Source organism: Stomoxys calcitrans, chromosome 1, assembly GCF_963082655.1.
Source record: "Stomoxys calcitrans chromosome 1, idStoCalc2.1, whole genome shotgun sequence".
Classification (NCBI taxonomy): domain Eukaryota; kingdom Metazoa; phylum Arthropoda; class Insecta; order Diptera; family Muscidae; genus Stomoxys; species Stomoxys calcitrans.
Genome location: NC_081552.1, coordinates 51,053,617 through 51,080,753, shown reverse-complemented (window position 1 = coordinate 51,080,753; position 27,137 = coordinate 51,053,617). Strand labels below are relative to the sequence as shown.

The 27,137-nt window shown below is 37.1% G+C and overlaps 2 protein-coding genes across 4 annotated transcripts; one reads left to right on the top strand and one right to left on the bottom strand.

Annotated features, from left to right (window-relative positions):
* Positions 1-331: 331 nt before the first annotated feature.
* LOC106093475 (zinc finger protein 287) lies at positions 332-13,434 on the bottom strand. Of its 3 annotated transcripts, XM_013260528.2 has the most exons (4): positions 13,290-13,434; positions 6,864-7,059; positions 2,500-2,673; positions 332-2,433 (listed from the first exon to the last, which is right to left on the bottom strand). In XM_013260528.2, the coding sequence occupies exons 3-4, from the start codon at positions 2,626-2,628 to the stop codon at positions 403-405; spliced, it is 2,160 nt and encodes a 719-aa protein (XP_013115982.2). In that variant the 5' UTR covers positions 2,629-2,673; positions 6,864-7,059; positions 13,290-13,434; the 3' UTR covers positions 332-402. The 3 variants fall into 3 exon arrangements, with proteins under 3 accessions (XP_013115982.2, XP_013115983.2, XP_059219181.1); XM_013260529.2 differs by lacking the exon at positions 6,864-7,059; XM_059363198.1 differs by lacking the exon at positions 13,290-13,434 and having other exon boundaries at positions 6,864-7,142.
* On the top strand, positions 12,594-25,744 carry LOC106093471 (zinc finger protein 729). Its single transcript, XM_059363194.1, has 3 exons — positions 12,594-12,603; positions 19,832-19,966; positions 20,072-25,744. Exons 2-3 carry the CDS (start codon positions 19,850-19,852, stop codon positions 25,190-25,192), a joined length of 5,238 nt encoding a protein of 1,745 aa, XP_059219177.1. The 5' UTR covers positions 12,594-12,603; positions 19,832-19,849; the 3' UTR covers positions 25,193-25,744.
* The last annotated feature ends 1,393 nt before the right edge of the window (positions 25,745-27,137 follow it).

Sequence of the window (27,137 nt, the reverse complement as noted above, 5' to 3'; positions counted from 1 at the left end):
TCGTGTTTTTTGAAAATAAATTTTGAAAAAATTTGTTCTACCAAAATATTTTGTATAGTAAATATTTTTAGCAAAGAGTTTTATCTATGAAAAATTCTTTAGCCCAATTTTCCAAAATATTGGTACATACACATTTTTTTTTTTTTATAAGTTTACGCCCAGAATTTTTTCTATAAAAAGTTGACGTCACTTATTTTGTTTTTGAAAATGGTCGCCACACATTATGACTTACCTTGCTGCAATAATAGTGTGTTAGATCAAAGAAAAAAATGGCATGGTATCTGTTTCTTTTATATAATGTTTTTGTATTATCAATAATAATAATAATTTTTTTAAGTTTAAAATTTATTAAATTTACTCTCCGATGTTTGTCCTATATATATTTTTCGCATGTGGAAAAACCTAGAATGATTTTTCTGATTTAATTTGTATGGTATTAGCTTCTAAAGTTTCTTTCTTAACATTATGACTTGTATTCCTATTCATTGGCTCCAATTTCACCTTGGCAGATACATCATTGTCTTGCTCGTCTTTGCTGGCCTTATCACCATCCTTACTGGTAGCATTTTCTATAACATCATTCTTCTTGGTGTTATCTTCTCTATCATCATCCTTACTACTGCAAGTGGGATCTTCTCTATCGTCATACTTCTTGCTGATTTTCTCCTCCTCACCATCATCTCTCGTGTCGGGCAGGTTTTCCTCTTTATTCAGTCCATGCTGATTTATGCGATGCATTTTTAGGTTATTGGCACGTGTAAATCGACGATCACAAATTTCACAGAAAAAGGTTTCGCCTTTCTTATGACCTAAATAATGGCGGCGCATGCTGACATAGGACTCGAATAGTTTCTCACAAATGCTGCACTTATATAAATTCGGGTCATTGGCATTTAGGGGGCTCACATTGGTGGCATTTTGAGATATGTATTCATCTGCGATCAGCGATAGATCTCCATTATCGGTATCACTTTTCTTGTGTTTGGCTATATGGGATATGACACCACGCGCGGAGCGAAATGCTCGATTACAGAGATAGCATTTGTGATCGGGTTTATGTATCTCCTCAATGTGCAGCCTAAGAGAATCTTCTTTATTGAAGATTTGCTTACAATACTTACAGGGATATTCTACAGCAGGTTTAGGTTTTTTTAGATTGGGGGATTCTTCGAAAGTCGTGCAGTTATTCCCCAATTTTGTTTTCTTCTCCTGGCCTTCTGTTGCAGCAGAGGTGTGCTTCTTCTCGATGTGCTTTTGTAGGTCGGACAAACGGGTGAACTCCCTGAAGCAGGTAGTACAGACATTTTTCTCCTTGTGTGACCTCTGATGCTTGCGCAATTGGAAGGGCTTTTTGAAGAGTTTGCCACACTCTGGACATTTGTGTTTTGGCACCAGTCTATGTTCATACCACCAGTGCTGACTGAAGGCCCGCTTGAAATTGCAGGCATAGCCACAGTCATTGCATCTGTAGATGGTGAAGCCATCTGGCTGAACTATAACCTTGGGCTGGGAGCGTAGAAAACCATTGTGTATAGTGGTATCATGATACAGCAGACCACGCTCAGTGGTGAAGCTGCGATCGCATTTATCGCAGGCATACTCCTTGTTCTGGGAAAAAGGGTGAACGCGTTTCTTGTGCTGAAAGAGGCCACTTTTGGTGGTATGACAACGACCACAGAGCTCACAGCGAAAGGCATGGGGATTCTTGTGCAGATGTCGATGGCCCTCAATTTGACTTTGAATGTTGAATTTTCGTTGACAACAAAGGATGTAGAACTCATGGCGGGGATGTTTTTGGCGAAAGTGTTCACGCAGTAATGCAAACTCGTTAAAAGGTTCCAAGCAGACTATGCACTTCATATCGGGTACTTCTAGATTGCTCTCGGATTGATCTCCCTCCGCTTTATATTTCAGCAAAGGCATTTCCTCATCCGCTTCGTCCATATCATCAGGGACATCAACTATCTCCAGCTTGGGCTTTATAAGGGAATTTGTAGAATAATCTGTTTCCATAGAAAAGTTTTCGTCATTGTCCTCATCGTATTCTTTGTCTTCAGAATCGTCATCATCTTGAGATTCTTTAAGAAGTGCTTCTTCATCTACATCGTCTTCATCTTCACCATCATCATCATCATCTGCTTCGTCAGTGCTAAGTAAAGGCTCCTGTTTAACCTTTGTACCGCCAACCACCAAATCTCTTTCCACCTTAACCATAGTGGTAGGAGCAAAGTCTAAATCATTATTGGTGGTCTTAGCATAGACATAATTTTCTTCTGGCTCCTCCACTTTTACCTCAACAACTTTTTCACCCATTGCTTCTAGCTTGGCTTGAGCTTCTGCAACAAGTTGTTGGAAATGGTGCAGGTCCCAAGTTTTCGCCCAACAATCCTTACAAATACCTTTGAGATGTGTAGCCTTCATCAAATTCAAGACCTACATTCAAAATTTTTTGAATTGGGTTGGTCTATGACAATTTGATCAGATGTGCTCATTACTTACCTTTGGCTGAAAATGTTCTACGATGATATTATACAAGGCATTGCCATGACCATTCTTTTCATATAGAGTTTTAAGATCATGACTGGCATGAAGACATAAACGGCATAAATTTGTAGGCAGTATTGACATCGTTATATTGGGCTGGGTTGAGGTTTTTATTTTACTTTATAAAGGCTAGAGGAGACAAGAAAATGTATAAAGAGAAGATAAATGAAAATACTAATACTGTGAGCATTTTTAGAAATTGTTTATATAATTTTTTGTTACAATTCTTAAAAAGTCTCCATACTTTTTTAAAGTCTCCATATTTTTTAAAAAAGTCTCCACGTTTTTTTTCAAAAAGTCTCCACATGAACATTTCATTAAGAAAAAGCGGGGAAAAGTCTGCTATATAAGCCTGTAAAAATTTTTTTCTGCAAAAAAATTTTGTTTCGATAAAAAATTAGTCTCCAAAAATATTCTACAAAAATGTACTTCTTAACAATACATGAACATAATGTCTTTTGTGAAAAATTGGACTCCTTCAAATTTTCTCTGTAAAAAAATAAGTCTCCACAATTTTTCTTCTATAAAAACTTTGTGTGTACAAATGTTTGCTGTAAACTTAGTAGTCTGCTGATTCACATTTGTTTCCACACATTTTTCTACAAAAACTTTTTCTATAAATACTCCGGTACTTTAATCTTTCAAAACTTAGTCTGTACAAAATTTTTCTGAAAAACAAATTAGTTTCCAAAGAGTTGTCTCTTTAAAAGGTGTTTTTTAAACAAAAAGTCGCTTAAACCTAAGTAAATTTTAACAACTTTCTCTCTAGAAAAACTAGAAACTTGGAATGCAAATTTTTTGTCTCCAAATTTATTTCCACACATAAAACAAGTCTCCACAGTTTTTCTATTAAAAAGATTATTAATCATTAAAATTTTTTTTCTATGACAATAGCATTTACAACTGCCTTTCTGTTAAAAAAATAGTTTCCATTAATTTGTGTCTATAATTAATTAGTCTCCAAAATGTTTACTATTAAAAAGTACTCTCCACAAATTTGTCTGTATAAAAGTTGTTTTTTCTCCAAAAGCTGCTTTTCCCAAAAGTTTTTCTATCAAAAAAAATTTCAAAAATATTTGTAAGTCTTCACTAATAGTGTTCTATAAAAAATTTGTCTCATTATAAATTGTGCTATAAAATATGTGTCCTCAAAATTTTTTCTGTAAAATAATTAGCCTCCACAAATTAATTTCTTGAATGATTTCGTGGTAAAAATGGGATCCTCTCCTTACCCCAATTTTTAGAAACGCCATATCTCGGAGATGGTTGGTGCGATTTAGGCGATATTTTATGTGCTTTTCTATATCTGGCAACCTAAAAACAACAAAAATATGCAAATTTAGGATGGGGTAGCTAGGAGGCCCGCCCCATACCCAAAACCCTCCAAATATACATATGGACCAATCACGACAATATGGGACTCAAATGAAAGGTATTTCAGATTAGAGTATCCCAATATTGGGACCAAGTGTTTGGGGGACCAACCCAACCCCCAAAGTACCCCTAAATCGGGCATATTTACCGACCATGGAAACATGGGGCTCAAATGAAAGGTATTTGAGTGTAGAGCACGAATTTGTTACCCACTTTCGGGACTAAGTTTCTGGGGGTCCACCCTTTCCCCAAAAAAGACTTATTCACTGACCATGGCAATATGGGGCTCAAATATATCAACAAATATACCACCCATCCCCCAAAACACTCCTTATTGAGTACAACATTACGACCATATCAATATGGGGCTGAGTCGCTGAGTGGGCTCCTCAACCCTCAAACCGAACATGTTTGGCGATTATGGAAATATGGGGCTCAAATGAAAGCTATGTATTAGGAGTAGAGCACGAATCTGAAATCAGCAATCGGGACCAACTGTCTAGGGGACTTTCTACCCCCATAGCAACCCCATATTGGACGTATTTGCTCTCCATGACTATTTAGGGCTCAAAGAGGGAGCTAAATGCTGATAGTTTTTAGGGACCACGCCACAAACCGGACGTATTTGGAGACTGATATTTTTTTCAGGGTTAAGTGTTTGGGCGATCACCCTTTGGAGACTACATTTTTAAAGAAATTAATTTGACTATTTTTTCGCAGAAAAAATTGTTTGAACACATGTGGTACAACACAATTTGTAAAGAGACACATTTTTTTTTTAGAACACAACTAGTGGAGAATTAAAAATGTTTTTAAATTTTATAGAAAAAAATATACTGGAGACAAATTTTTTATAGAAAAATTTTTGAAGAAACAAATTTTTTAGAGAAATCAATTTATGGAGACTAAATATTTCAAGAAATTAATTTGTGGAGGCTAATTATTTTACAGAAAAAATTTTGAGGACACATATTTTATAGCACAATTTGTAATGAGACAAATTTTTTATAGAACACTATTAGTGAAGACTTAAAAATATTTTTTAAATTTTTTTTGATAGAAAAACTTTTGGGAAAAGCAACTTTTGGAGAAAAAACAACTTTTATACAGACAAATTTGTGGAGAGTACTTTTTAATAGTAAACATTTTGGAGACTAATTAATTATAGACACAAATTAATGGAAACTATTTTTTTAACAGAAAGGCAGTTGTAAATGCTATTGTCATAGAAAAAAATTGTGATGATCAATAATCTTTTTAATAGAAAAACTGTGGAGACTTGTTTTATGTGTGGAAATAAATTTGGAGACAAAAAATTTGCATTCCAAGTTTCTAGTTTTTCTAGAGAGAAAGTTGTTAAAATTTATTTAGGTTTAAGCGACTTTTTGTTTAAAAAACACCTTTTAAAGAGACAAATCTTTGGAAACCAATTTGTTTTTCAGAAAAATTTTGTACAGACTAAGTCTTGAAAGATTAAAGTACCGGAGTAATTATAGAAAAAGTTTTTGTAGAAAAATGTGTGGAAACAAATGTGAATCAGCAGACTACTAAGTTTACAGCAAACATTTGTACACACAAAGTTTTTATAGAAGAAAAATTGTGGAGACTTATTTTTTTACAGAGAAAATTTGAAGAAGTCCAATTTTTCACAAAAGACATTATGTTCATGTATTGTTAAGAAGTAAATTTTTGTAGACTAATTTTTTATCGAAACAAAATTTTTTTGAAGAAAAAAATTTTTACAGGCTTATATAGCAGAAAATTTGTCTCCTCAAATTTTTTTCTATAAAAAAGAAAAACTTTAACTCAGCCTAAAATTGGTGGAGACAAATTTTTTTAGAAACAAATTTTTTTCTATAAAAAATATGGCTTTACAAATTTTTTTTAAATTTGTCTCCACAAAGTTTTTGCTATAAAAATTTTTTTTTTAGAAAAAATTTGTGGAGACAAATATTTTTATAGACAAAAGTTTGTGAAGACAAATTTTTTTATAGAAAAAAATTTTTTATAGAAAAATATTAGTGGAGACAATATTTTTAAAGAAAAAAATTTGTCTCTACAAATTTTTTTTCTATAAAAAATCTGTGGAGCGAATTTTTTATAGAAAAAATTTGTGGAGAAAAATATTTTTATAGACAAAAATTTGTGAAGACAAATTTTTTTATAGAAAAAAAAAAATTTATAGAGAAAAATTAGTGGAGACAATATTTTTAAAGAAAAAAATTTGTAGAGACAAATTTTTTGTAGAAAAAAATTTGTCTTCTTAAATATTTTTAAAGAAAAAAATTTGTCTCCACAAATCTGTTTCTGTAAAAATATTATCTCCACAAATATTTTTCTATAAAAAAATTTGTCTCCACAATTTTTTTTGTATAAAAAATTTGTCTCCACAATTTTTTTTGTATAAAAAATTTGTCTCAACAAATTTCTTTTTGTCTACAAATTTGTTTCTACAAAAAATTTCTCTCCACCAATTTTAGGCTGAGTTAAATTTTTTTTGAAACCGGGCAGGTTAACGTCTTTAGTAATTGCTGGTCATTTGTTTTTTGAATTATAAGGATCCAACATGGAGGCCACTGTAGCGCAGAGGATAGCATGTCCGACTATGAAGTCGAATGCCTAGGTTCGAAGCCTGGCGAGAAATTTTGTGAGATACTATGCCTTGTAAAAGCTTCTCCCAAAAGAGATATCGCACCGCGGTATGTCGTTCAGACTCGTCCCTTATCATTGAGCTTAAACTTAAATCGGACAGCACTCATTGATGTGTGAGAAGTTTGCCCCTGTTCCTTAATGGAATGTTCACAGGCAAATTTGCAAGGATCCAACAATCTCTGTTAGATTTGTTTGCTATCATGCTTTTATATCTACAACAAATTCCAGATTTTCACCATCCAATGAATCATTGCAACAAAATATGGTATAATCATTGAAAATATGGTACAAACCTTTTCCAATTATATTGAGATCTTCCAATTTTCACTTCACAATATGAGCATTGCTTTTTTTATGCTAAAAGCAAACTTAAATTTTCCAATCACTTTTTGGGCTTACAACCACAATTCAAACATCTGTTAGTTAAACGCATGCCTAGATACACCGGCTTCCACAACAACATATGAAGCAACTTTAGTTAAGGGCGAACTACCCTTCGGTTAAATGGTGCAAAATTTCATAGTTAAAACATAATAAACAAGAAAATAAAATAAAATTGGAAATTTCGAATTTTACCATAAAAGCAAGCCAAAACGGGTAAATTACATTATTCAATGTTATTTAAATTTTTCTCTTTATACCAATTTCAAAGAGATTCTTTTTTCACCAATAACACCTGTGGCGGAATAATTTTTTTTGACATTTCCCAGAAATGTGTGTTGATTTTCTTCTTAGCATGGACTCAAATGCTTTAAAGAAAGAATTTTCGAGGGGCACAAAAAGTAATATTTAGGTATCCTAGATTGGCGCAACACAAGAGCTTATATGTAAAATTGAGTATGATTGACTGATTAGATAAACAGGTGAAGCGTATCCTCTAACACATTGGCGTCAATCCCAAATCAAAGGAATTGCAGCGCCAGCATCCGTCAGAACGTAGTGGAGTCAGAGCTAGTCTGGTGATAAACAGGTGACGTTTAATAGTGGTTACAAGTGGAATATACACCTAAGAGGCTGGCATTAATTCCAAACCAGAAGAATTGGGGCGCTTGCATCTGCCAAAACCAGAATTCTGTTTGCCATGGAGATTGACTACTTCATATGCTATTGGCAGCAGATGGTCTCACAGAACGGTATTGACACGGTCGTTGTTACCGCTTCAGCTGCTGTATCCTCATGAAAGCTGTTTAAGACCCGAATGTTCTGTTTTGCTGTTGTTATTGTAGCACTGAGTTGGACACTGCTCTTGCCGATGAAGGAATTCATCGGGTCAATCCGGTACGTACAACCTGCTGCCATGGGATTGAATCTTTTTTGTAGAGCCTCACAGCCGTTTACTGGCAAATCCATATTAGAGCAGCGTAGTTTACCATTGACCTGTCAATTGTCTTATATATTGGCTATAAAGTTTCTTGGTCTGATTTGTCAGTGCTACTGGCAAGCGATTGGAGGACTATGTTTCCATACCTGACTTGACCGCAAACAACAGTAGCATGGATTGCATGAGACTTACTTGTAAAGGCTGACAAAAGTGACATCAAGTATTTTGGATATATGGGAGCAGCTTAGTCAGCTTCGTTTTGGTACATAAATCTGATCGCTGGGGAAACGGCTGTTGGCTATTTTCATGTAGAAGACGATTTGGGTGAAGATTTGTTGGCGGAACCCTTTAAATTAGTAGTAGCAAATTTACCGTTTACGCTATGTAAGATAAATATTCCACCCATGGCAGATTTGTATCATTTTGGGGCCTGAAACCTTGTTAGTACATTCGCCAGCATATGATACTGTGTACCTCCATGGCGACCCCAGGCGATTCAGTGGCGAAAAAGTGCAGAGATATAAGCTTAACTTGGAGTACTACGTTCAATTTTGCGGGTTTTCAAGTTTTAATACTCTCTACCATAGGATGGGGATATACTAACTTCGTCATTCAGTTTGTAACAAACTAAAATATTTGCCTGAAACCCCTTTAAGAATACATATTAGGCTAGGTTGATTTGTATGGATGAAAAACAAAAAATTAAAAATAGTGTAGCATAAACGTAGACTACATACAATTCTAAGAAATTTCTCCGAAGAAACCATGTATCTAAAATAAGATCCTAATCCGCGCCTCTGGACTGGATAAAATGTTCATCTTTTTTCGATATTCTTGTAATCAAGGTACATGTCGCACTTGTTGTCCGGTTATCGTAAAATATTTCACAAGTCACTTTTTGGTCCAAGGACGGCCGCTATTAATTTTGAATAAAATGGGTTCAGATTAAAAAATACCTCCCATATATATATATATATATATATTTATTTCATCCGATATGGCCTTTTAGGGTTGTAAAGGGTGATTTTTTTGAGGTTAGGATTTTCATGCATTAGTATTTGACAGATCACGTGGGATTTCAGACATGGTGTCAAAGAGAAAGATGCTCAGTATGCTTTGACATTTCATCATGAATAGACTTACTAACGAGCAACGCTTGCAAATCATTGAATTTTATTACCAAAATCAGTGTTCGGTTCGAAATGTGTTCAAATTTTGACAAATTTTGTTCAGCGATGAGGCTCATTTCTGGTTGAATGGCTACGTAAATAAGCAAAATTGCCGCATTTGGAGTGAAGAGCAACCAGAAGCCGTTCAAGAACTGCCCATGCATCCCGAAAAATGCACTGTTTGGTGTGGTTTGTACGCTGGTGGAATCATTGGACCGTATTTTTTCAAAGATGCTGTTGGACGCAACGTTACGGTGAATGAACACATTTCGAACCGAACACTGATTTTGGTAATAAAATTCAATGATTTGCAAGCGTTGCTCGTTAGTAAGTCTATTCATGATGAAATGTCAAAGCATACTGAGCATCTTTCTCTTTGACACCATGTCTGAAATCCCACGTGATCTGTCAAATACTAATGCATGAAAATCCTAACCTCAAAAAAATCACCCTTTAGTAGCCATAATTTTGGTCCAATCTTTACAAAATTTTGCACAAGCCGTTCTATTTAATGTTCCAACATACGTGCATAATTTAATCGCCCATATACACCATTCATCCGATATGTAATTTTTTGAATTTTGAACAAGACGTTTTATTTAATTTTATTAAAATCGGTTCCGGATTTACATACAGCTCCTATACATGTATTTTTGCCTTTGTGCAACAAAGATCGGACCAAAATTGTGGGTATTACAGCCTTAAAAGGCCACATCGGATGACAGATATATATATGGGAGCTATATTTAAAACTTGTTTTGTATAAATCTTCTTTTATTTGCAATCTATTTACAGGAAAAAATAAGCAAATTTAATTGACACTTAAAATTAACAGAATTGCCTAAGTCTCATTGAACTTACTTCATTGAACATTTGATATTATCCAGTTTCAAAATAACAACGATTAAATGTATCTAAATAAAAGGGAGATATAGAACATGGCGTCTCTTCAGTCATTTTACTTCATTTGTATCATCTAATAAATTAATGGCTAATACATTACAATGATTACTTAATCTATTTAAATAATTGTTACTGAAACGACTTACTTCATCCTTTATTAAAGAAATATCAAGGTCTTGGTGAATATTGTAATTATTGACAAACCATGGAGAGCCAATGATCATTCTTAAGGTTTTTGATTGAAATCTTTGCAGAATTTGCACATTAGAGTTGCTAGCTGTATCCCATAACTGAATCCCATATGCCCATATTGGTTTTAGAATAGTTTTGTAAAGCAACACTTTGTTGTTGAAAGTCAATGAAGATCTCGGGTTTAACAACCATTGCAATTTCCCCAAGGTACTTGACGCAACTGGATGAAGGTAACATTGAATAAAGGCGGAGGACATTCTTCTCTTCTAATGGACAGATTTTTCAGCATTCACTTCTATATACCACTTTTTGTACCATTCCTGTACTATCGATAGATGTCTTGTCTTGAATTTTGTTTGTGGCCTGTCTATGGCAATTACTTGTAGCTAACGGGGCTGTATCATCTGCATATTGTGCCACAGATATATCGTCAGAGGTGAAGATTGTATATAAAACAGGCCCTAGCACACTGCCTTGTGGAACTCCTGCATTTATCATTCCGATTTCAGAATCCACACCTTTCATAATAACTGTTTCAGTTTGAATAATAATCCTTTATGCCATATCCGGTCAAATGGAGAAATGGAGACAACCTTTTGCAGAGAAGCTTCTCAAATAATTGCAATAACACAGGTAGGAGACTGATTGGCCTATATGAAGATGCAGCATTTTCCGTTTTTGCAGGCTTTGGAACCATAGCAATGTTAGCATATTTCCACTTTTTAGGAAAGAAACTTAGTCTTAAGATTGAGTTGAATATTACAGTAAGTAGTACCACACCTTTTCTTGGTAGAGATTTAAAACTTGTCCATCAATTGACTCATAGCCGGTTAATTTTACCTCCAACTTTTTTATTTAACTTCTGACTTCTCCGATCGTAAAATGTTTCAAAATAATCCGAAATTTCATTCTATGAAGATTATTGTTGTTTGAGATATTTCGTTGCGTTCCAAAGACTGTTTACATTGTTTATGTTATTAGTATTGGGTTGCCCAAAAAGTAATTGCGGATTTTTTAAAAGAAAGTAAATGCATTTTTCATAAAACTTAGAATGAAATTTAATCACTTTTCACTTTTTTTCTAGAGCAAGCTAAAAGTAACAGCTGATAACTGACAGAGTCACAAGCTGTGAAAAAATTTGTCAATGCCGACTATATGAAAAATCCGCAATTACTTATTGGGCAACCCAATATTTAGGCTGTTTAAAAAGTTTTTTAAATTTTGATTTTTTATTTCTTTTTGCTTGAATTAGCTTCGGTTAGAAGAACAGTTAAAATTAGTTTTATCTCGTGAATTACGAGTTTTGTGCCAAATTCTGCTAAACCTCCTTTTTGGTCTAAGTAATGAAGTAGTTTGAAGGTTTTTTCTCCACTCGAGGAGTAAAAAAAAATGCTGCTTCGTAGATTAATTGTTTAAGATTTTCAATTACTTCATCTAGTTGATTTCCATTGTTAATTTCTTTAATTAAATTAATTCTTTCGTTAAAGAAATTTTGAAAGATGTTTACATTTGTGTGATAAGTTTCTTTTGTTTTTGCAAGTTTTTGTACTCAAATTTATAATAATTTGGCTGTGGTTGGTGCTGAGATCGTCACTTCCTAAGATAAGTAGTTGATTTCCTGATATCCCAAGGTAAACTCCAAAATCCAGAAGGTCCGGCATTTTATTGGTATCTGTAGGCCAGTACGTAAGGCGGGCAATAGACTCCTTAACAAGCGAACCGATCGACTTAGAATAACTTTGTGATTCGATTTATTTATGTCCGTTTGTCTGTCCGCTTTTTGGCCATATTAATCACATATATATGTTCGCCTGATTCGAATTAATACTGCAATATTATCGTCATTTGTCAACTGATCCTCGCACGAAATTCTCTCTTATGACTCTTCTGATCACTAGTGTATATGTGCTGCCCGATGTTCACTTGTAGAGCTTATGCAAGCGCATTTATCAACCGAGCTTTTCAAAATATTGCACAACTATTTCCTCTATGATTCTCAAAATATGTACGGATTTTGGTCGAAATTCTGCATCGAGAAAATTTTTCCAAATTCAAAATTTTAATGCAATTTTTTAAGACAAGACAATGGATTTTTTCTAAGGCTTAAACTTTTGATAAAATTTTTTCTAAAGTATAAAATTTAAATGAGATTTTTGCCAAACACAAAATTCTAAATTTAGGTTCAGTTTTTCCAAAGAATTTTTCAATGGAATATCCTTTAAAGACAAATTTTTAAGAAATTTTTTATTAAAATCTATGCATAGTGTGATTATTTATAAGCCTGATGGCTTCGCATTGCATGAAATGAAATAAATAAGAAAAATAATTGAAAACAACATCTCTAAATACCGCATAGGACTGGCAAACTTTTCCGACTGGAAGGTATCCTCAAAAATCAAGAGCCACTAAGATCATCTTGTAACAAGGCTTGACATGCTCAAAACCTTGGTATGTATAAGTGGTGGTGGGGATGATCGGCTATTGAAAATTCAACAAGTGCCACAAAGTTTTAGCGACGACGAAAGAGAAGGGAAAATCTCTCTTCAATCTGCCCATTTCCAGAGACCAGGAACTATAAAGATTTGCATGTGGAGGTGGCGATCGACGCTAAGCTCTTGTAGGCGAGCAAGCATGTTCCGGTCTATACGACCGATAGCCGTGGGAACATGATGGCCATTGTTTATTTAAAGGCGCCAATATCGCGCATGGTTGAATAACTTTTAACAGATAGGTTGTAATGTAAACCAGGGTTTGGTTAATGGAAAATCAAAATGATTTCTACTTAAGTTAAGTCGACGTATTGTGATGGACCAAGAATAAATCCTCTCGAATTTCTTCTGCTTAACTGACATAAGTTAAGATATTTTTCCACTATTAGGACCATATTCATAAGATGCCCCACACATCTTTTCCTGTTTCGCCCGCTTCAATTGTCACATGTTTAAAAGTTACCACTTACCTACTTATTATATGTAGATCTTTAAACCTACCCAATTTGCATTTAAAGGAAAATTTGTCCAAGGACCTAGGTATTTTCCCACAAGAACAAACACCTTCTAATGTTTCTTGGTTGAGCTGTCAATATTCACTTTAACTGACAATACTAATATATAGAATAAATAAATAATACTAACCTTTAATTAATTATCCATGTGAAGCGATAAAACCGTTGAATTTTCCTGTTCTTTACTAGGTTTATTTCAATTGTTTACAAGTTGAAATATGTCAAAATTGCTTTGCTTTTCAATGATCGGTAGATCTCAGCTGTTGTCATTGGCTCTTGCACTCACACACATGCACCCTTCAATGAGAGAGAGGGAGAGCGAAGTTCAGTTATCATTTACAATCCACAAAAAAAGAGCGGACGACGTAGCAGCAAAAAATTAAAAATCTTTTTGACAGTTCTTTTTGCACACACTTTCTTTGTTTGGGAATCGGAGTTTGTGGTTTATATACATCTGCGGTAAATTTATAACAAATATATACTAATTGCCAAGAAAAACTAGAAGTATTTAAAAGCGTTCCATGTACTCTAGTCCGTAAATTCGTTGAAAAACCATGCTGCACTGTTAACTGGAAGAACATTTAGTTGTAAGTTTTACCTTTTTGTGTTGCATTTAGTAGAGCCTTATCACCCCTGTTTTGCCTATAGTGTGTGTATGTAACCTTATGTAGATAAATGAAAGAATTGGGGGAAAAATATATTGCCGTACGCACTTTTCAATGACGCTATTCGTAAGGCAACAAGTCAATTGCGCCGGTTGGTTCTTGTTGTTTCTGAGGAGCTGCCTTAAGACAATGCTGGGCAGGAGTTTAATACTTTTTTGTTTTACATTTCTCCTTATAGGAGCTTTTTTATTTCCCTAAATGTATTCAGCTAACGAATATGTAATGGGACACATGCCTTAGATGAATTTGCTGCTCTTAATACCAAATACTTTATGTAGGGGTCTGTTACCACATAAGTGCCTTAGAGCTGCGCTCATTGAAGAAAATCTTACACTATTGCAAACTCCATTAGTCATTGATCTACTAAATTTCCCATGAACATTCCATTAAGGTACAACGGATACTTCTCTGTTGTTGTTGTTGAAGCCTCATTTGCAGTGGGAGGTGGCGATGCGCTTCAAGCTCCTGTAGCTGAGCAAGTTCGTTCCGGTTGAAAGGACCGCTCGCCGCGGGATAAAGGTGGCAATGGGTTATTTCAAGGCGCCAATAACTCGCCTTGCCATATAGGGACACAGTATTTATGCAAGAGCTGGTGCTGCCCGGCCTTTTACCGAGACTCTCCGCTCGATACCGCTGATTGTCCCAGGACCGCCGTTGTAGCTACTCCCTATGGAGCATTGCACTGCATCTGCAACCTGTGGATGCGCCTGGTAGTTGATAGTTTAGCTTCTGGTGACAGATACAAACTCAAAGTTCCAACCTGTGTGGATGACACACCTTTCCCGTGCCGGAATACTTCTCTCATATCAATGAGTGCAGTCCGCTTAACGTTTTCAGCTCAATGATAAGGGGTCTCCCATTTTATGCCGAGTCCGAATGGCCATTGATCCGTATGTAAATAAGGGCTTAATTGGAGTTTAGAAAGGAAATCGTCGAAGCCCCAAGTATTCTAAAGGGGACCATGTTTTGGGATTTTGTTTTTCTGACTGGTAAGGTAAAGGTGGCTGGGGGAGTGTGTATAGCTAAAGCTGACTTGTACGAGAGGTCTGATTATCTCGACTGTATAAACCTTTAAAAATATCAATTTTTATTGGCAACTTCATGCGCAGTTTTTCATTCAGATTTGTCTATGGGCCTGTAGTGTTATCCCTAAGACGATTTTGGATATTGTTTTTATACACCTCTAAAAATATCTTTGGAGTTTTCTCGTGGACATTTCCTACGACATTTGACCCTACTATCTCTTTTAGGGCTGAAGTGCACGATGCTACAAAGAAGTTTACTACTACTTGCCCTATTGGAGCTCCCCCGTAGCCGTGCCCAAATTATCAATGTGGGACTCCAGGTCGAGGATTCATTTCCAACAAGAGGCTCTTGTCTGAAAGTTTCAGCACTATTACCCAATGCTGTCGGATTTGCGTACCAGGATCTATACAGCATCGTACCTGGCAAGTTTTGCTCTCCCTCCTCAAATCAGCGGTTATCACACCTGTTCTTAGGATAATCAAATCTCGATTTTGGCAACAACAATGACAATTAACGTTTAAATGTTACCTTTGGTAGTCACTTCACCTTCGACTAGTCAATTTTCGCTTTCAACAACTAAAATAATGAAAAATAGTGGCAGTCCGCTACTAACTAAACGACTACAAATTGTCTAAGTGAGTCATTGGCAATGTAATTTGTCATTGCCCAACATTGGCGCAGGACCCAACATAACCTGACAGCCCTTGGTTTGTGCTCAGTGAACCAAAGGGTCAGAATTCGTTCAGAAGTCTGTACAAATCCGAATTCGGATCCCAAGTCTGTTCGATCGGTGCTGGCACGAGAAGCTTAGCCGCAAGCTACCGGGCGCTTCCATTGCAAATTGCAAATTTTGCCCAAGAACATTGCACTAAGGAACAGGGGGAAACTTCTCACATATCAATGAGTGCAGTCCGATTCAAGTTTTTTTAAGCTCAATGATAAGGGGCCTACTTTTATAACCGAGTTCGAACGGCGTGCCACAGTGCGACACCTCTTTGGAGAGAAGTTTTACATGGCATAGTACCTCACAAATGTTGCCAGCATTAGGAGGGGAAAACCACCGCTGAAAATTTTTTCAGATGGTCTGGCCAGGATTCGAACCCAGGCGTTCAGCGTCATAGGCGGACATCCTAACCTCTGCGCTACGATGGGCTCCCTCCGGGCGCTTCCATAGGTTGCGGATATTGGAATGTTCCATACAGAGAAGCTGCAACGGCAGTCGCGAACAATCAGCGATATCGAACGGAAAGTCTCAGTGCGAGGTCGGGCGGCTCTGGTTCTTGCATAATTACTGAGTGCCTATGATGCTCGATATGACAAGGCGAGTTATTGGCGCCTTTAAATAACCAATTGCTGTGTTTTGACCTGGGATACGGAGTGGGTACCTTTTTTCCGCTCAGCTCATCTCCTGCTCCGAAAAAAAATTTTCCGCTCCGCTCCGAGTTATTGGCACCATTAAATAACGGGTACCTTTTATCCGCTCAGCTCCACTTCTGCTCCGGCAAAAAAATTTCCGCTCCGCTCATTTACTATTTATTTTTAAATGGTCTTCTTAAACGCACCTGCCCTATGAACATCAAGCAATATTTAATTCCGATTATATGTATTCTTGATCGGCGTCTATATCGGACTATATCATAAAGCGTCCATACATCTCTCCTGAATTGATTTCTTGAGCCTTCAGAGGAGCCTATTCTTATCCGATTTGACTGAAATTTCGCAAAGCAGTTTCTTTTATAACCTTCAACATTTTTGTAAAGTATAGTCTCTGTTAACCGCAATCTGCCCATACCTGTTTATAGCGCCCACATAAACCGATCTCCCGATTGGTTTCCTTGAGCCCCAAAAGGGCGCAATTCCTATTCGATTTGGTAAAATTTTGCATAATTTCTCCTACGACCTCCGATTCCCGTATAATCCGACCTCCTGTTTTAACTTTCTAAGCGGGCGCAATTATTATTTGATTTGACTGAAATTATGCATAATGATTTCTCCTATAATCTCCAATCTCCATGTCAAATATGGTCTGAATCCGTGCCTATTGCTCTTATATAAACGGATCATCCGATTTTACTTCATAAGCATATACCGGAAGCAATTCGCAACCAAATTTAAAAAAAAAAACAAATAAATACGCATTAATTTCGGCCATGCCTGAGGATACACAGCACGATGGATATATTTATTATCCTATTTTATTATTGCGCTTATGAAACAAGTCGACTTAAAGAGCCCTGTTCAAATGCAGATGTGTGCTTTGCGACTTACTCTAGTAGGAATGGTTGTAAAGCACCTTGATCCATTTGACATATCCTTCTGATGATTTTTCTTGGTTGAAAATGAAATCGCGATAAGGGAAACCAGACAAATGCTTCTAGCAACAACACACTTTTTGCTGACTTTTTAAATGTTTTTTGCTATGCTATTCTTCGAATAGAAAGCATTAAACAATGGTCCAAAACCGGACAATATCCTGCACTGGAATCTCAATAAGATTTTAAGACCAATGAAAAAAGCGCACACAGATAAACCTACTATATCTATATTAATGTCCATGTATGGGCCGATTTGGATCATATTCGGTTCAGGTACCGACAAGTATATAAAAGTCACAGTTTAAAACTTCAGGGAAATCAGATTATAAATAAGGATTTTATGGCTAAAGATCCCAGATATGTAGATCGGTCCATATTGCAGCTATATCCAAATATGGTCTGATATGGACCATACGCCGTTCGGATATCGGTTGATCTTGTGCAACTTCATGTTCCAAATTTATATAAAAGAATGGTGTGATCTGGACCAAATTTGGTTCCGGCAACGGGAAATTGAGTCAAACTCATTGCTCTAAATTTCAGCGAAATAGAAAAATACGGCTTTTTATGGGCTTAAGACCATACATCGGTAGACCGGTCTATATGGTAGCTATATCCAAATTTGGTCTGATCAGAACTATGTTCAGTTTGGACAATGAGAGGTCCAGTGCCACTCACTGTTTCAAATTTCAGCGAAATTGGGTAACAAATCGGGCTTTAATGGGCTTAAAACCCTAATTCGGCAGATCGGTCTATTATACAGATATATCGAAATGAAGTCCGATCTGGGCTATGTTCCGGGTTTAAAACCCCTTAATTGGCAGATCGGTCTATATGGTATAGTTCGATCTGGACCAAACTCATTGCGGATATTGACAGGATGTCACTGTTCTTAATTTCATCAAAATCGAGTGATAAATGCACTCTTAAATCAATAGGTCGGTATATGGCAAATATATCTAATTATGGCTCGATATGAACCATTTCCGGTTCGGATATCTATGGCCTTAGTACAAATCGTGGTTTTTATTTTTAACGAAATAGAATAATAAATGCGGCTTAAGGTCCTAAACCGGGAGATCGGTCTATATGGCAGATATTGTATAAATGTATTCCGATTTAGCTCGTTCAAGAACTTAACCTTTGCATAGACAAAGTAAGAATTTGTGTTAAACTTTAGCTTAAAACCTTAATTTTTGAAGGCTGTAGATTTATTACAACAGACGGGCACACAGACGTACAGACACACATACATCGTTAAATCATCTTAGAATTTTACGACGATCCAGAATATATATACTTGGTGGGTCGGAAATGGGTATTTCGATGTATTGCAAACGGAATGACTAAATGAATAAACCTCCTTTCCTATGGTGGCGAGTATAAAAATCCATGGAGTTGGTTGCTTGATCGTTTTTAGTTTTAAAATTTGTATAAATCTGTTCTCAATATGTTTTCGATAACAATTTAACGAAATTTAGCTTGTCATGTTTGTTTAATAATTTAAAATTTTTGTTTGAATTTGCCAAAATAACAAGTTTGTAAACCAAAAAAATTATTTTTAAAGATTTTTATTTTGTCGAAGCGAAGCGGATTTTAAGATTGAAAACCGCTTCGATCCCACAAAAATAGGCCTACTCCGCTCCGAATCCCTGGTTTTGACAGTCATTGCATGCACTAGTTTGTTGACAATCCTATTGAATCGCAGATTCAGATACCAGATTCTAGGATCAGTAGGATTGAGGTGATGAATCCCATTATGCTCGTTTGCCAGTTTTCTCCCAGGAAATTGAACCTCGGCCGGCTCGTATAAAACGAGCGGCAGCTGGGTTAAACGTGTTTCCAAATTTCTTATCAGAAACATATTTCTCTGCGGAAGGCAACTCACTGAAGTGGCGAATGTCGTTTTCTCTGTAGCCGTACCAATTTGCTTTCTTCTCATTGATATACAAACGTCCGTCGTTCAGAAGTTACGTCGGATGGTCGGTCATTATGGGACAGAATATTTAAAATAAAAAATTTTAATTTTTTTCCGGAAATTGTTTTTTAATTTTTTTTTTTTTGGAAGTTTGATTTTTTTTTTTGGAAATTAAATTTTAAAATTTTTTAAATACAGACAAACTTTTCTATAAATTTTGATCCTATAGACATTTTTATGGAAATAAATTTTTTTTTTAAATAAAATTTTATAATTTTTGTTTGTTTCTCTTTCGAGACGATGCGAATGGAAAAGGAAAGCCAAAGATAGCAACACACACCAACCACTATGGGACGCGTTTCGTCTTTGGTTAAAAGACTTTTCAACTTTCGACTTTTTTTTATTAAAATTTTAACATAATTTTTTTATATTTTTCTGGGAATTTTCTTAACATTTTTAAATATCTTCTACCTATGCCTATGTACATCTTGCCTGTGAAGGAAACTTAGATACCATTCTGGTTCTACCTGTGCTTAAACGTTAACACACATATGCGGCAGTTTAACTATAGCCCGTCATAAAATTCAAGCCATTGCCTTTGGTATAGGTTGGACTTGGGTAATTTTATTTTTGCTGCTTTAGTGTTATTCAGTTCTAGTGTATAAATAAGTGTTTCTTGATTATATCTTTTTGCGTCAATTTTATTAAAAAACAATTCCTTTTAAATCCTTTATTTTTCAATTCAAAGTCTGAACATCCACACACTATGTCACAAATATGCCGTTTATGTGTGAATACTTGCAATGATTCGAAAAGGCTTTACGATGAGAATGGCCGTGTTACGGAGTTGTATGATATCGTCCACAATTATTTCCATCCTAGGGTAAGTTAGCAAAGCATTTTAGCCCCTTTGTCTCAAAACCAACATACGCACACTTATGTAGAGAGAATAAATGAAAAAACTTTTTGTTTCCAATAACCAACATAGATTTTGAATTTGAGACAATGGAGAAATCTGAATAGCATTTGCATGATATGTTGGATACGCATATGCGATTTTCATAGCTTCGAGACCACGGTGACATTGGCTCAACTGAAATTGCTAGATCTGGATCAGAATTATGCAGCGGAAGCAGGTGGAGGAGGATGTGGGGGTGGCGAAGTGGAAGTAGGAGTAGGGGAGAGAATGGCAGTTGCCTCATCATCCCATGCTAACCAACAAGTGGAGCTGTTACCCTTGCATGCCATTAAAGAAGAACCTCCTTTAGTTACAAATGACTGGCATTCTGAGGTTTCACAATATTCTTTGGATACCGATGAACCTCAAATAATGACTGTTGTTACTCAGCAGCAGCTGCAGCAGTCTTTAATACGACCCTTGCATAGTGGGCCCAATTATGAGTTAGATAATTTTCCCTATCTACCAGAGCATCAGGCCACAAGACCAGTTGAAGAAGTATTGACTTTACCAAACTATCCAAGTCTAAGGAACAGTTTGCCAAAGCCTGTAGACATAAGAGAAAGACAAATAATGGTATTAGATTCCTCCGATGATGATGATGGTGAAGAAGAAGATTCCCAGGATATTAAAATAACTTCGGTTATGTCTCTAGCCCATCCCATAGTCTTTAAGCCCTTTGAGAGCAAAGAACCACCTAGAGTAAACAGAAATGAAGAAGTAACAGAGGCGCACCAAGCAAATTCAAATAGGGAAGAAAGGCAATTACAGGCAAATGCCAGGGTGTTGATAACAGATTGTAATATTTCCAATAACAACAACAAACAAGCCCAGCAGCAGCATAAGAAGGAGCAACAGCAGCAGTATCGTCTCGAAAGCGCCTCTCTGGAATCTGATCGTGAATTCGCAACCCCAGAACCCTTAGAATCTCAACCTCGCTTGAGAAAAACCCAAGAGGATCAAAACTATATCATATCCCAATGGAGGCCTACGCTAAAATGTGAATTATGCTCGGAGTCTTTTAACCTTTTCTCAGTCTTCGAAGAACATTTCCGTTTTAGCCATCCCAAAAATATTTGTCATGTCTTTTGCTGTGATCGCAAATACGTGGGGGCCATAGAAATGAGGCAACATGCCCGCAAACATCTCAATCCCAAATCCTGCGTTTGTGATTTATGTGGCAAATGCTTTGCCCAACGGTCTTCGCTTAAGAAACACATGCTCACGCAACATTTGCGATTTAAGATACCCCAAGGTAAGATGCCCATGCAACGTAAACGCCAAAAGAAGAGATTTAAAAAGAAATTGGCCTACACCAAAAAGAAAATTTCCAAAAATCCCTTAATAAGAAGAAAGAAGAATTTGTCGGAGGACCCAGAAGTCATTGTGCCACAGTCATCAGAAGCTCTGGAGCCTTTGAACAATGTCCTGGATGACCTTATGACCCAATGGCAGCCCCTTGGCATAAAATGTGAATTATGCTCTAAGATTTGTGGCAAATATTCCCTACTTTCTGAACATTTTCTGGAACTACACCCCCAAGAGGCTTGCCATATTTTTTGTTGTGGTCGTAGAATCTTTAGATCACAATTGGAGAGTCATGCCCGCAAGCATCTCAATCCCAATGTCTTCTATTGCGATTATTGTGATAGCTGTTTCACCCAGTTAAGCAATTTGAAGCGTCACATATTTAATAGGCATACCAAGCGTAAGGATTGTTCCAAGAGAAGGGAAAAACCCTTGGCTATTGAAAAAAATAAACCAGAAAAGCCAGCTGAAGTAGAGCAGAAGCAGTTATCAAGCGCCCGTAACATAGACGATCTCATAGACAAATGGAAGCCCATCCTCAAATGTGAGCTGTGTACTGAAATATGTCCCAAATTCTCTCATCTGGAGCAGCATTTTATACAGGCGCACTCCTCCCAGGAGCTGTTCATTAGCTGTTGCAAACGAAAATTCTCAATACGCTCAAAGATTGAGCGGCATGCCAAGCATCATTTGAGTGCATCGGGTAAAGGAGGCGTTCGCTCTCATCAGAACTGTGAAATATGCTCCAAGAGTTTTTCCACCAGAAGAGGTTTGCTCATACACTACAATGCCATGCATTTTGGTCATGGCGGCGATGAGGCGAATCATGCCCAGGCCTTGGCCCTTTACAACTGCAAGTTATGCGGCAAAGCCTATAGGGATGCCAAAGCCTTGTATCGACACAATTGGCTGATGCACAAAAAGGATTTGAAATTGAAAATCATAGGACGCAAGCTGATACAAAAGGTTAAAACAAAAAGGAGAAAGAAAATTAAAAAGACCAACAAAAGAAAAAAGCGAGAGGTGGAGGATGAGGAGGAAGATGATAGTGAGGATAATCTGCCTTTGAAAAAGCCCAAAGAGAAAGAACAGCTTAACCACCAGCAAGCAGAAGCCATAGATATTGAGCCAGAGCCTGAGCAAAGGGAAGAGGAAGACGAGCAGCCCCAATTCTTTGAATGTCAAAAATGCCCCAAAAAATTCATCACCAAAAAGGGTCTGCTCATACACATATCAGTCAAGCACTTGCAGGCAGAAGACCAAAAGTCCTCATCAGCCCTGCCCGAGGAGGATGAAAGCAATATCGAAAACTATGAATGTGAAAAATGCAGCAAAAAATTTCTCACCAGGAAGGGGCTGCTGAAACATTTGAGCTTTAAACATTTACACAATACAGTAGATGAATCAGCAGTAGAAGAAGGACAACAACAACAAAGCCCAAGTTCCCTTAAGGAAAATTCAGCGGATGTGTCATCCTTGGCCGAAAATGGGGATGAAAGTGTGGTAGCAGAAAATGAGGTCTATGAGTGTGAAATATGCCATAAAAAGTTTTTCACCAACAAAGGCATGATCATACACACCAAATTGAAGCATTTGGATGCCTTTAGATCCTCGGCCCTTTACAAATGCAATCTATGTGACAAGACCTGTAGAAGTGCCCGTAAGCTGTACCTGCATAAACTTAAACTACACAAGCTAAGGCTGAAAATCAACAATGGCCAAGTGTTAAAGAAAAATCTCAAGGCCCCCAAAATGGCAGAATCTATAACCCCCAAATCCCCCATCGAAGAAGGCCTAGACAACGACAACATTTCAAAAGCAACTCCTTTCAATATCAGCGATAAACACATTGGCAAAAAAAAATGGCGTCAACTATTTGATGATCTGGTGGCCAAATGGCGACCCCAACTACATTGTGAGCTATGTTCGCAGGCCTGTGATAATTTTTCCCTTTTGGAATTGCATTACCAGCAACAGCATATTGGCGAAACCGCCTACGTTATGTGCTGCAATCGTAAATTTGTCTCCCGAACTCACCTGCGGGAGCATGTCATGTATCATCTGCAACCCAGTGTATTCCAGTGCAACGTATGTGGGGCCAGCTGCAGTAGTCATGGAGTCCTTATACAACATCAGCAAAAATGGCATCCTGAATTTGTGGAGTTTTCACACAACTGCCAGTTGTGTGGCAAAACTTTTGAGACCCAAAAAGGTTTGTCCACCCACATGACGGTGATGCATAATGGTGAAATCAGTAACAAGAAGTCCAAATACAAATGCAGCATATGCCATCGAGTATATGGCACCTGGGAGTCTTTGTGGAAACATAAAAGACTTGTTCACAAGAAGGATTTGAAATTGAAGATTGTGAATGGGCAGGTGGTGAAAAAGAGAAAAATGAAAAACAAAATCAAGAAAATGGAGGAAACAGAAGAAGAAGAAGAAAAAGAACCACAAAATTCGCAGCAAGCACCGCAATCGGAGGATGAAGAAGACACCAGTTGGCTAGTGCCTGAAACTGAAACTGTAGAGCCCCCGTTTGACAATGAATTTGATGATGATCATGACTTGTCAACCACCAGCTCTACCACCAATAGTGTCCCTTATGTGGGTCTCAAGCAATGGTTAGAAAATCTAGATGATCTAATTATCAAATGGAAACCCTTGCTCAAATGTGAGCTATGCTTGGAGTCATTTCCCAAATTTAGCCAATTGCAGGAGCATTTCCAACTACAACATGGCGAAGAGAAATTTTTTATGAATTGCTGCAATCGCAAATTTTTGAAAAGGCCTCGCATACGCGATCATGCCATGTTTCATCTGGATCCCTCTACCTTCAAATGTGAAACATGTGGCTTGTGTTTCGAAGCTAGGGAAACTCTAGCAAATCACATGAATGTTAAGCATCCGAAAGTGGTTGATCATCCCGCCTATGCCTGTGCTAAATGTGGCAAGGGTTTCACCACCTCCAAGGGGGCGCTGATACATGAAGCCTTATCCCATTGTCATTTGATGGAGAGTCCTCAAGCACCAAACACTGGTAAAAGCATCATTCCAAACCCATCAACTGCTGCAGCTGCTGCTGCTGCTCCTCTCCCACCTCCACTTCCAGCAGCAGCGGCTAGCCCTGTCGCCACTTCTCCAGTGTTGTATCCTTGCAAACAATGTGACAAAGTTTATGAGAATTACAAATCCTTATATACCCACAAATATCGAATACACAACAAGCCTGCCACCTCCTCTGCTACGAGCAGCGAACTGGAAACTGAAGCCAGTCCTAGAGAAGCAAATTTCAATAAAATCAATACTACGCCACCACCAACACCTTCACCTTCGGCTGCTGCCAGCATTGACTCAACTGAGCTACATCAGTGCCCGCATTGCGATAAATCTTATACCAATAGCAACTCTTTGGCTGTACACAAATGGCGTTGCCATAGAACGACCACAGTGCCTGGTATCAATAGGGGGACAAATGAAAGTGCAACTCAGCAACCGCCGTTAGAGCAACAGCCCCAGCAGCAGCAACCACTTCCCGAAAAGCAACAGCAGCCGCCTCTCTTCAAATGCACCGAATGTGGAAAAGTTTGTGACACTTCCAAATCCTTATACAGCCACGTCTGGTATTATCACTCGCATAACGAATTCAAATGCAAGGTCTGTGGCAAAATCTTTAGACGGTTTGCCCAACTCAAAGAGCACAGTGCTGTGCATACTGGCAAAAACGCCTATGGCTGTATGTTCTGTCCAAAGACTTTTAAATATTACACTGCCGTATACCTGCATCGCAAGAAACAACATCCCCATGAGATGTCAAAGGAGTACTATAGAAAATTAAATTAAATTTCAAAATGTAAAACAACAATTTTAAGAAAATTTAAATATCACAACAAGTCTAGCAAGGCAAAAAAGAAACAATACCATGCCATCATGAAATGTTTTCAAGAATATATATAAAATTTGTGTTTTTCCTTGGTCTAAGACAATTTTTAGTTTAAGTTTTCATTTTTTTCTTGTGCGAAGAATTTTTAAAGTTTCTTCAACCATTGTACATCCCCTGAAATAGTTTTTATGTTTATGTATGTGTTAAATATAAAATAAAAAAGAAAGTTTTTTTTTGAAAAATCTCAAAGTTTAATTTTTGGCTGAAAAAAAGGACGGTTGTTTTGAATTAAGAATTACAATAGAAAACAATAAAGATTCCCAACATGTTCTAATAAAATATCCCAAACGAAGGGTAGTTAAACTTTCTCTTTCTCAATGCAACCCTTTTCCTATGCAATGGAAAGTTTTAGGATCCATTCCCAATGCAATGGGTAGTTTTAGTATATTTCCCAAAGGAAAGGTAGTTTTAGTACTCTTTCCCAAAGGAAAGGTTAGTTTTAGTACTCTTTCCCAAAGGAAAGGTTAGTTTTAGTACCCTCTCCCGAAGGAAAGGGAAGTTTTAGTACCCTTTCCCAAAGAAAAGGTTGGTTTCGGTACCGTTTCCCAAAGGAAAGGTTGGTTTTAGTACCATTTCACAAAGAAAAGGGTAGTTTGATAACCCTTTCCCAAAGGCTACAAAAGGGTATCCGTTCCCCGAAACACCCCCCAAACAGGACTTATTTACTGACCATGGCAATATGGGGCTCGATTTCTAAATGTGGGACCAAGTGTTCTCCTTATCTAAAAGCACCCCCCAAAGAGGACAAATTTACGACGATAGCAATATGGGGCACGAATCTGATACCAATATTCGGGAAAGTGTCTGTGGCGCCACCACCCAAAAAGGGCGTATTTGCTGACCATTGCATGACATATATTTTCAGGGCTAAGTCACTAAGTAGCCGCCCCACCCCCCATAACAACCCCAAAATAGGATATTGATAGTTTTAAGGGCCCATACCCCAAACCGGACATATTTGCTGACTTTTGCAATAAGAAAACACCCACCACCACGGGTATATATGTAAACCAGCTTTCAACAAAATTCGGTGAAAATTGCATACTTTATGTCCCATAGCAGCTATATCAATATATGTTCCGATTTAGACCAACTACTAATCAGTAAAAGTTATTGTTCAATTGTATATAACAAAATATTGGTCTTTTTAGAAGTTATATCTAAAAATAAACCGATCTGAACTATATACGACACGGATGTCGAAAAGCATAACATAAGTCAGTGTGTCAAATTTCAGTGCAATTGGAGTAAAAATGTGCCTTTTATGGGGCCAAGACTTTAAATAGAGAGATCGGTCTATATGGCAGCTATATGCAAATCTTGATCGATCTAAACCAAATTGCAGAAATATGTGGAGGGGCTTAACATAACTCTTTGTTCCAAATTTCGGCAACAATAAATGCGTTTTTTATGGCTCCAAAACCTAAAACCGAGAGATCGGTCTATATGGCAGCTATATCCAAATCTGGACCGATCTAAGCCAAATTGACGGAGAATGTTGAAGGGCCTAACACAACTCACTGCCCCAAGTTTCCGCATCGGATAATAAATGTGGCTTTTATGGGCCTAAGACCCTAAATTGGAGGATCGGTCTATATGGCAGCTATATCCAAATCTGAACCGATCTGAGCCATATTGAAGGAAGATGTCCAATGGTCAAAGACAACTCACTGTCCCAAATTTCAGCAAAATCTGATAATAAATGTGGCTTTTATGGGCCTAAGACCCTATATTGGAGGATCGGTCTATATGACAGCTATATCCAAATCTGAATCGATCTGGGCCAAATTGACGAAGGATGTTCAAGGGCCTTACATAACTCACTGTCCCAAATTTCAGCAAAAT